This window comes from Aptenodytes forsteri, unplaced genomic scaffold (genome assembly GCF_000699145.1).
Source record: "Aptenodytes forsteri isolate BGI_AS27 unplaced genomic scaffold, ASM69914v1 Scaffold53, whole genome shotgun sequence".
Lineage (NCBI taxonomy): Eukaryota > Metazoa > Chordata > Aves > Sphenisciformes > Spheniscidae > Aptenodytes > Aptenodytes forsteri.
In genome coordinates, this window is record NW_008795909.1 from 8,177,143 (window position 1) to 8,188,645 (window position 11,503).

Consider the following 11,503-nt stretch of genomic DNA (forward strand, 5'->3'; position numbering starts at 1 on the left):
TGTTGGGTACTCACGTGGCATGTCTGGGGTTTTTTAATACACAGGAGACGTGTCCACACAAGAAAGCTCCTGGTGCCGCAGCAATTGGCTAGACAAATGACAGCCAGCATCACTAGCAAAGTTACTCAGCAGCTAAAAGTTAATCTAATGTACAGCTCCAGTAATGAGGATACGGCTGTGGGCTCCCCCAGAGCATCTTCCTCTTCCCAGCATTCATTAATTAACCGTACAGCCACCCATCAGTGACACTCCGGGTGCACATTCAGCACAGCATTATTTTCTCTTTACGTGCACGTTGAATGAAAAAAACCACGTCACTTCCTCAGCACGGCAGAGACCAAGTCCCAAGAAATGAGCCCTCTGTGGCCACACATGCCGGAGAGCTGTGCTGGAGCCGTGCCGGAACCGTGCCAGAGCCGTGCCAGAGCCGCCCGGCTCTTCTGCCAGCTCCTGGCATGAGGACTCCCCTGGGCTCGCTCCTCTGAGGGTGACACCTCCAAACAAGACCCCTGCCTGCAAAACCCCCACAGCATTCACAGCAACACGGGGCCATGAGGGGCACAGGAACCACAGCGAGTGATGCTGGGATGAGGTCCCCATGTCACCTTCTCCTGGGACACGAAGCCACTTCATAACAAACACGGGGGCAGTTGGTGAATGACGCAACTCCTTGTCTGCAGGAGCCACTCCAGAAAAATATCAGGCAGCAATCAACCGCCTTCACACAGTAACCTTCAGGGAGCTACAGGGGGGATATAAAGGCTTTTTGTTAATCCCAAAGACTCAGGAGCACAGGGTGAGATTGCTTACTAATTTAGATAGCAAAGAGAACTGTTGTGCAAGGAGGTCCTAGAAAAACAGCTTTTCCATGAAAAGTTCTTTGGTTCAGGACAGGAGGTCCTAAGCACCCCACAAACCCACTTCCCTGCAGAGAGGCGCCCAGATGTGCAGCTGGTCAGGCACTAGGGCGTACCAGACAGAAGTATGTCCAGAAAATTTAGCTTGCCTTTTTCCAATTTGTTTTACTCAGTCAAAAGCAGGTGTTGATGGATCACAGCCCTTTTCCACTCCCGAATCTACCAGCCATAACCACACTTACTTGGGAGCTCAAAGCAGGTTTAAATTGATGCTCTTTTCCCCCTTTGACGCATCCCCAGTGAACTCACAGACCCGAAGCTCAACACCAGGTGTTGAGCTTTAGCCTGTTCAAAGGCGACCCAAGGGGTGTAGTGCAGATGTGCATCCATCCCTTTTTCATTTCGAAATTGAGCCAAATAGTTTTTGGAGTGTGCAATGAGCAGCCAGGCTACGGGGCAATGGGCGATGTGAGGGGAACCTGCACAGCCGCAAAAACCTCATGGGGCACACGTGGGCTGCAAGGCAGGTTGCAGTTTGAGCAGACAAACTGCACAACCTCCCCATTTAAAGCCCTCTCCTCCACCACAGCCTTGGTCTAGGGGCAAAAGCTGTGTGGGATCTTCAAAACCCTGCCCGTGTCTAACCCACGGCTTGTTGGGATGGGCTGACCATGCTCATGCAAGCACACGTACGCACATACTGCACACCACATACAGGGGAATGCAGACTAGCCTGCCTCTCGTCTCCTGCATCTGATCCTCCACGTCAATTAAATTTAACAGCTCCTGGTCAGGAGGTTAAAAAAAATAATAATTTTTTTAAGTCTCTAGTAGCAAATGACTGGCAACTCCTCCTACGTTTCATCTCCTGTAACAGAGCAATACCTGTACAGTCCTTTCCCATTTCTCTCTTGTCTTTTCTTCCAGAAAGAATATTCCCTTCAGCCCAAGTGTCCGAGTGGAAGCAGGAAGCCTGGGAGTGGCAGCTCTGGTGAGTGCCAGCAGCCCATGCTGCCCCACGGAGGGCTTTGCAAGGTGAACTGGGAGAGGCTGGGGCTTCTGTTCACACCCGGCGCTGCTGAGCCCTTGGTCGGAAAGCATGGCTGGGATGGGGGCAAAAATGCTGGGACATGGAGAAGATCGAAATGTGGAGAAGTGAAAATAAGTGAATAAGCACCCCCGTGCCCACAGCAGCCTGGCCCCCTTCTCTAGTCCTTCACAGGGCCAGGAGCATCAGGCCAGGAGGTGGCCGTGCCGGTGCATGCATCCATGGGTGCAGGGGTGTGGGAATGTGGCTTGTACCTGCACCTTGGTGGTGCCCCCGGGCTTCCCTTATCTCCTTCCTCTGGGAGGAAACAGTTTCACCCCATCCCTGCCCACCTCCTGGGACTGAAATGCTGAGCATCTGCAGGCTCCCATGGGGTGACCCAGGCAGAGTCAGACCACAGCGCCCATCTAAGAGCCAAAGGAGTTGCTGGAGTGGTTTAACTCCTTCTCCTCCTTCAGCTTTGCAGCCTCTGGTTTCCCAGGCTGTGGCAATTCAGGGATGGCTGACATAGTACCTCCAGCCACAGCAAGGATGGGGACAAGGGGCCCAATCCAGGCAGGGGCTGCATCTCAGCAGGATGAGACCCAGGGCAGCGGGAGCCTGGGGCAGCGATGCAGTGGCATCACACAGCCCTGGTGCCACCAGGATGCCCATGGTCCCCATGCAGGGGCTGCTTCTCCCTCCCGCAGCCCTTACCCACAGGGTGCAGCAGCTGCTCCTCCTGGACCGTGCAGCAGTTAGTAGATAACAGGGTGTTGCAACGTCGGGGAATAATCACGATAACTCGAGCGGTTGCCCTGGTGCCGGGCTTGGCTGTTGCAGTGGTTGCTAAAGAGCGTGGGCGTGCGGCTTCCTCTGGGGCGATCTGATTTCTCCGGGAGCGTGGTTAAGGCACGCTTAGGAGAAATCGTCCTCTGTGGAGCAGGGACACGACCTCTCCGCCGGCAGCAGCGGCTGTGCTGAGTGGGCTGCTCGGGTGCCTGGGCACGCACAGAGCTGTTTGCTCTGGGGGGGGAAAAAACAATTAGCTCGTTCCTCCATCCTGGGAAAACATCATCCAGCAACGAAGAGCAAAGGGAGCAAGTTTTCAGGAACCGGCACCGAGGAGCAGGCAAGGCCACCGGCTGCTGCCAGCTGAGCTCCAGCCCTCGGTGAGGTCCCCGTGGGGTGGCGAGAGCAGCAGGGAGGGAGCACCAGTGCAGCGGCCACCTCCACGTGACCCTCCGTCCCTGCTCCCGCTGGAGAGACCTGGCAGGAGCCAGGCAGCTTCGTCGGACACGGCCAAAAAGTCAGACAGGCGTGAGCACAGCCGGGCAGAAGCAGCAGCCTCAGCCCCCGCAGCCCCATGTCGTGGGCCACAGGGCAGCACCTGCCTCCCGGTCTCCCCAGGGCCACACTGCGGAAATCAGGTAAGCCCAGGGCCCCCTGAGCCGCCCCTGGGGGTCCCCGTGTCTCTGCCAGCTCCCCTCTGCAGGGACGGGCTGCTGAGCCCCTGTGGGATTAGTCTGCACTGCATACGTATTTATGCACAGGTGACTTTGGACCCTGTTTTAAATTTTATTTGAGATATCATGTTACTTTAATACTTCAGTAGCTGGTTGAGAAGCTGCCCTTCTGCTTCTGCCTTTCAAAATGGACCCGTATCCCACAAGAAATTCCCCAAGCAAACCCATGCTTGCAATTCAAACCTTCTTGGAGAGGCATTGGGCTGGACAGGGGGCACTTGCTCATACAACCCCTACAAATCAACGTGGGAGGATTTTCCCTGTATTCAACAAAATGCCTTTGAGCTACCTTAAAACATTCATTAATGATTGATGTGTTTCTCTATCATAGGCAGGCAAATGCACAGAGCAAATATTTGATGAGATATTAAAAGTAAGTTTGCGATTATCAAGAAAGACTGCTAAGCATCTGTCACTGCTTAACAAAACTAAACAAGCCACTCCACATGCCACTTGCAAAAGGCACGGGGCTGACATCCCTTGGTGATTGCTAACAGAGTGAGATCCCAGCCTTGTTATCTTTGCTTATCACAGTCCAAGGTAATTAAATGAAATTACTAACCAGCACACCCAATCCTGCCTGCCTGCAGGCAGAGGGGAGCTTGCTGCTGCCTGACTGTACAAGCATTTCTATCATTAGCCAACACAAAACAGGGTACCGGTAACCTACACACCAGACAGCTCAGCTAGCCCCAAACCTGCTGGGATTTCTCTCTTCCAAATACATGCGCATGAGTGCAAAGCTCAGAGGGTGACAGGGGTGACATCGGGGGTCCTTTACATTTGGGGGTGATTGCAGCTGGTGGCGTGTGAGCAGCCCGGGCTGTGCCCAGTGCCTGCTCTGTGCCCCCCTTATGTGGGTGCAGTGCTGGTGTAAATGGGGGACCCCAACCCCACGGGCTGCAGTGCTGGCACAGCGCTCGGCAAGGGTAGGCAGGACTGGGGGCACTGGCTGAACTGGGGAAGCTGGCTATGCTGGTGGGAGAACACTGGCAGTACTGGTGGGGAGCACTGGCTGTACTAGAGGAGAGCACTGGCTGTACTTGTGAGGAGCACTGGCTATTCTGGTGGGGAGCTCAGGCTGTACTGGTACGCAGTCCCATCCCCAGCATGTGCTCAGCGGAGAGGCAGAGGCAGGAACAGTGATGTGTGGCAGCAGGGCCGGGAGCCGCAGGGCCATGCCCCCCTGCCCTGTTTACATTTCCATTAGAGTTTTCTTTCCCTTTCCGACCCCGCAACCTCGTGGGGTTTATTCCTGAACGTCAGGGCTGAGCGAAGGCGAGAGGACCCGGGGCGTGCGTGCCTGCTGCCCCAAGACAGCCACCTGATAGCTGGGAACCGCTTCCCACGGCGGCCACATCGAGTTACATTCACCCTATTGCATTATGAATACCAGAATTAGCCTTGCTTAATTATTTAAAACTATAGATTAAAAGCAGACAAAGGCTCTTTGCCTCCTTTCCGGAGCACGCGTATCATTTATCAGTGATGTGGTCACCTGGTGACAAGCAAGGGGGAGCATGCCAGGTCCATCGGTATGAGATGCTCCCGAGCTGCTGGCACGGCAGGAACCAGAGGAGAGGAAAATCACAGTGAGGATGGGAGCTGGTACCATCTTGCCCAGGGAGGGTAACACTTAGCATCTGCCAATCTTTGGGCTCGCCATATTATTACCATTATTATCATTATTATTATTATCATCATCATCTCATTAACATCGTCATCATCCATCACCAGGGCAGTAAGCCACAACAGTCATTAAGCTAATGTGAAGAAACAACAGGTTTTTTGTTCCAAGCTCGGCTGCGTAACAGCCACATGCAGATTAGTTGGGGTGTTAAGGTGCATTTTGTGGGTTCAGCTGCAGATACTTCCTTGCCAATGGGCTTCCAGTCACTGAGAGCTCAAAGCCTCACCTCCGCATGGGGCAGCACCCGCATCTCACCCACTAAAGCCAGCACCTGGGTGCCTTGCTCTGCCCTGAACATACCGACCACGCAAAAAGTGGCTTTCAAAAGCAAGTGCCTAGCTTTGCTCGTCCTCCTGGCAGCAGATCTTCCCCAACTCAATCACACGCCTGAAAACTGCTCTCACCATGCAAAGCTTTGGGGCTCATGGAGACCAACACGCAGTTGTTTCCCTGCCCATGATGCCAACCCCAGCTATTCTGCGTTTCTAAAATACAGTTAATTAATGTTAGGAAAATCATGCAAATTAGAAAATGCCATGACTTCAAGAATCCAAAACAAAAGACAAACTTTCAGCTTAATTCTTTGTAAGACTTAACATACAGCATGACCTCTTCTGCCATTACACTCTCATGGGAAAAGCTGTAGGGCCAAACTCCAGCTCCACTTCAGACAGTGGAAATGCATTGGCTGAAAGTTCATACTCTAAAATGAAAAAAAAGTTAACTTCTGGTTAACAGGTAGAAGTGTGCGTGTACCAGTGCTTAAAAGGAACTGAGGCTAGTTTAAAGATCCCATGCACCTCCACCAGCACGTGCAAACCCTTCCAGGGTGTGAGGACAGGTTTACTCTTCTCAGCCTTCCTGAGGAGGAGATGTGTGAGGGATGGTACCCTCATCTTGGGGAAAGGAGGGCTCCCCAGAGACTGGATGCCATCGGGGGACGTAGCCCAGAAAAGGGAAGGTTCCCCCCATGATTGCAGTTAAATGTGTCAGACATTCACATTATTTCCCAGGCTCAGGTTACTTGTGTAAATAGCTTTAAACTAGCTCTGCTGACCCATATTGAGTGCGTTGGTTTTGCAGTCTCCTTACTTGCGGGATGTGTATGACCAGCTTCTTTCAGCAGCCCTTCGTTAATCTGTTGGTTCTTTAAAAAAGACGCATTCATGAATAAATCCCACGCATCCAGAAAACCAGAGGTTCTTCTCTGTAGCCACAGTTTTAAGTGATCATGTCGGCCCAGGAAACAGTCCCTTGGGTCAGTGGTTTTACAAACCCAGATCCAGGGCTCTGACTCTGGGCGTCCTGAGGTTTTTGCCCAGTCTCATCCCTTCTACCAAGTAACAGGGTTTCACAGAATTACAAATAGCAATATCCTCTGAGCTTGGATCCCATTCCCAGAATAATGCCTTTTGCCTGTTTTTACGTGGATGGCATTTCACAGAGGCCTATTCTTTGCCCAGAAAGGGATGCCCATACAATATTTTTAACAAGAGCAGTTTGGTCATCATCTGCCCCTGTTGACAAACCTCTCCTGAGATGCTCTAGTTGGAAAATCAGTTCTCAAATGACACAGACAGCAGAAATAAAAGACTGCAATCTATGTTTGCTTTATAGATTTCAGCTAAAGCCAAATACTGACCTGTGCGGCAGAAGAAAGCATTGCAAGTTAAGGATGCTGAGAACCAACAGGGCAGCACTGCATGGGGCAGGGCACGCTGCAGAGCGGGGCTGCCTATGGCACTGAAGGAAGAGAAACTTGGTTTGCAGGTGGCATGGAAAAGGGCCGAGGGATGCATAGGCAGAGGGGCAGTACATCGAGGAGAGCTTGGCAAAACAAAAGTCAAGGGGGAGGAGGCATTTCACATGAAAACCTGCAAAAAGCAGGTGAACGCTGGTGTCCTGCTGCACCTTCCATTCTCCTACACAGTCGCAAGTCAAGAGGTGCTGGGTAGGAGCCCAGACCTCCACCCTACAGCTTTCTAAACCCAACAGCTATAGACTAATTTTCTTTTCAAACTCTTTTGTTTTCCCCCTTGTGAAGAATGGCTGGAGCCATGCAGGTAGCTGTAAACAGAGCTGCACCCCTCGGGTTACCTGCCCTTTCCAGGGCCGTTAATCCCCTTAACATTCCTGGGGATTATTTCCATCCCGACAGGACGGTGAAGCAGGCTGCCAGCGGCAGCGCAGGAAGCAGGACATGGCACGCGGTCCCGACGCAGAGGGGCTCACAGGGCAACCCACCACAGAAAGACAAATCGCTTAATCCTAAATAAATGCTCTGTGAAAAGCATCTCCTCTGAGTGAGGGAAAACTAAAAAGCAGCAACAGCAGCAAAGGGAAGTGTAGCTCAGCTCTGGCCGCAGCCAAGCCCCCTTGTCTGATGCTTGTCCCTGGGCATGAGCCAGTCCTCCTCCTCCTCCTCCTCCTCCTCCGCCTCCTCCTCTTCAGGAGCAGCAGGCTAAAACCTTTCTCCTTGCCCTGGGCTGCACAAAAGCCACTCAGCACTCCAAGCAGCACACTGCATTTTACATTCCTAGTAGGGTACATTTAATGTATTATTTGCAACATTCAGGTTTTCAAAGGCATTTAATGTTGCACCAAAACTGCCTGATATCCTGTTCCCCAAAAGACTAGGGCTGAGCATAATCAGAAGTGGAAACAATTTGCCCCAGGATTGCAGGCTGATGATTTTATCACAAGTCTCCCAGGAATTGGGGAATTTATAAGCATTTCCCAGCGGTCTGAGCAGAAATTTGGGCTTTGGTCTAGGTCAGAACAGACCAAGATATTAAAATGTCATTTTTCTCCTCCAGCCAGTCCCACACCCTGGGGCAGGAGGGTGTTTGGTCTCTGGGCCATCTCAAAGATGCTGAATATTGCCTGTGGGGTCTCCTAGAAAACTAAGCAAGACTGGGACCTTGTTTCACAGTTTGGAGCGGAGATAACGCCACGCGTGACGTCCAAGTATCTGCCAAGTGGCCCTGGCCTCCTCATCCAAGAAGTCTTGCTTTTTACTTACAGAAAAGTCACTTGGAAATGTACCTTTCCTAGAAAGCCTCAGTCTTCTAGAAATGAGGAAAGGGAAAATATTTAAAAGCAAGCAAAAGACTGAGTATGTCGAAGCCAACACAGCTACTTTTTATAAGCAACACTCCAAAGCAGATCTATTTAAAAGGTCACGCTGTCTTTCTGAGTACAGCAGAGGGTATTAAAATGCACATGGATTTTTTTGTTTCTATCTTGCCAAGAACAATATAAAAATGTCTAACACCTTTTGCTGATTTATGATGGTGGCCAAGGAGGTGCCAGAGCAGAGCCTTGTTCATTGATCTACGGCTGAATCATGCAAAAACAGACATCCTGCTGTAAATCCACTGCAGAGACCTGGCTTGATTTATACCTCCAGCACTATAAATAATGACAAAAAGCAGCCTGATAGCAGTCTGTCTCCCCTTACACAGACATGAATTACATCAGGTCTTGAAGATGATAGATCTATTCCACGAGAAACATTTTGCACTGGGTCTCTATCTGCCAACCTGCAGGAGAAAGGATGCCCCGTCCTTACTCCCAGCATAACCCCAAGCTGTGTTTCAGGCACACCAATGTTTTTATATTCTCATTTTTCTTTTTCTGCTCAATGCAAATGAAGACATTCCTTGAATTGTTCCAGACTAAGGTCTTCTGAAGGTTTAAAGTGCTATTCTTGTAGTGAGGTTCAAGGCTCCTTCCAGTCCTGGTCAGGGACAAGGTCAGGGCTTTGACTTTGTCCCCAGGGCAGCAGTACAGACACCCACTGGAAGCCAAACCCTCCAGGTCGGTGTCTGCACACTCCCCGTCACAGTGAAAACCAAGCTCAGAGCTACCTGCTGTGTCCTGGCCCCTGCAGTATTGTTCAGGCAAATTGCACTCATTGTGAGGATTTTTGCAAGCTGATTTAACAGCCACCTGGCCAGAAATGCTTCCAGTCAGTTTCAGTTCTCCCCCTCCTTCCTTCCCAGTATTTTCTTCATTTCTACTAGTTTCAGGGAAAAGTTCCCCATCTGCTGTCAGTAAATAGGTTGATAAATTGCTGCTTCTTTGCAAGCCTCAGCCATGCAGCGTTAGATTGCTGCAGTCTGGAAATAACCACATTAGCCCACTCAAAACATCCAGGCTCGCTGCAGTGCTCCCCCAAAATGCTACATAAGCAGAGGGTCCCCCAAAGCGGGGGGCAGGGGGGAAGTCCTTCCCTGATCATCCTGGGTGTCTGGGGGGTGGAAACACCACGAGACCAAAATGAAAGGCCCGTGACATCATGCAACAGCGTTGTACGCTGCTGGGCATTAGCCCTATGTGGATGTGGGGACAGCCTGCCCCAAGCGAATCTCCCAGGATTTGGGTCTTGGAGGTAGGGAAGAAGGGACTCCCACTCCTGAGTTGCAAAAGGAAATCCATACATCACCGAAGCAGGCAGAAAACAGTACTTTATAAGTAACAGCGCTGCACCAGTGCCCCAAGAGCTAGTACAGCTTAGCGGCAGGGCCCGAGAGCTACTTGGTACAGAAAAAAAACCCACCAAAGTCACTGGCGTTACAGCCATGTACAGCATCCAGGTTGGTCCTTCAGGCTTGGTTGGCCATGTAATCCTTCCAACTTCACTGCTCGCTGCATTATCCCCTAGCAGAGCACAACAGGTGGATTTAAGATGGACAAATCCAAGATCGATACGCCCCAGCCCTTCTCCTGCCGTGCAGCAGGATTTGGTACCCAGCACACAAGCAAGTGCGGGCATCTCTGTCACTGGAAGCAGCTCTGGTCTAAACGATGGCACAGGAACAGTGGGAAAAGGGCAACAGGACGACACAGTGACACTGAGGCTAGTCTGTTAGTATAGCTGTCCAAAAACGGTGTTTCCATTAAAAACACCTGGCATTTTATTTAAGTTACTCCATGGAGAGACATATTTGTTTGAAGAATGAAGACATTGCTTTGCCATTTGAAATGGGAGCTCATCCATTTCATTCATGCAAAAAAAACCCTTTGCTTTTGTACCTTCCTTCCTTGTCTTTTGTCTGCCTCTTCTGTGAAAAGAAGACCAAAAAAGGGAAGAAGTAGAAGAAGAAAAAAAACAAAGCAATTTTACCCAAGTGAAAATCTGACATGTTTTCTCATTCTTCAAAACCTGACTTTCACCTAATAAAAGTTAGCTGTGAAATTGTGCTGCCTTAACCCTTGGCTGTTCTTCAGTCCCTGCATCTCTCTGGAAGGCAATGCTGAGCCCCCAGTTTCAGCCTGTGGAGTTCAGCCCCGCAGGGGTTTGAGTCAGCCTGGCACTTGCCATCAAACATCAAACTACGCCACCTTCCTTTCTGCCAGCAGTGATGTATGATCCTAGAGGAAAATAATTTGATACAAGAAATCACTGGGTCCAGCTTCCAAGCACCCTTTAGATACGTACCAAACTATTCACCCCAATTACACTCATGTAATGGGCTCTGATTTGTTTTTCTTTGTTCCCAAAGCAGTAGGGCACTGGCCACATTAACATTCAATGAGAAGTTGCTTGATCTTGAATCATTTCTTCAGCAGTATTATTCCTTACACAATTCTGTTTGATTGCAATCCACTTTACATTTGGTAAGTACTTACTGACTGTGAAAGAATGACCTAGTCTGCTTTCTCTTGCCTTTTTTTATTGATTTCTCTTTTAAAAGGGTTTTATTCCTTTTATACATGAGATTGCAATAAGAGAGAGAGGCGACATTACTGAACAACTGTTTTCCTTGCTGCTCCACCAACCCATATAACTTCACACTAGGCCCCCAAAAATACTGTAATAAAGAGACACTTACAGACATGGAACTGCCTACACCCTTTTCCTGGGACTTTTTATTCTTCCTGGTAAACTTCCAAATTGTTCAAGTGAATAGTCAGGAATAAATTGCTCTTTCTGAGCCCCTGATTAGACCATACACTGAATAATTGTAGGCAGCCCCACTGTGCTCCGCATTTAAAGACACAGCCCACCACATGCAGTTTGTCTTATAACTTGTGCTTTGCACTCACTTTGTATAGGGTTTTTTGTAAAGGAGAAATGTAGAGCACTTGGAAAATACCAACAGTGAACATGCCCTGCGGTGTGCCTGAAATCCAAGCTGCCATCACTTCCAAACAGTGGGCTCTTGTTCTTACATCCAGAACATACAAATTATTACAGCACGATCACATACTGCATGGGCGAATTATGCTTTTCTTGGCATTGGGCTCAATCCTGATTATTAGGCCAGCAGAATATCAGCAAAATCTTTCCTTGACAAGAGGTCTCAGATACAGCAGCACTTCCTCAGGCCTGTGTTTCGGAAGCCCCTCAAATCCCACAGCATCCCCTTGTGCTAAGGGACCAACAGCAGATCGGAAG

The 11,503-nt window shown here is 50.0% G+C and overlaps 1 protein-coding gene across 1 annotated transcript in view; it reads left to right on the forward strand.

The window, feature by feature from the left end:
* The first annotated feature begins 3,250 nt into the window (after positions 1–3,250).
* FAM107A (family with sequence similarity 107 member A) overlaps positions 3,251–11,503 on the forward strand; it is a 14,390-nt gene continuing 6,137 nt past the window's right edge. The window contains exon 1 of the mRNA XM_009284396.1: positions 3,251–3,314. Coding sequence (XP_009282671.1) covers positions 3,251–3,314 — 64 coding nt within the window. The remainder of the gene's footprint in view (positions 3,315–11,503) is intronic.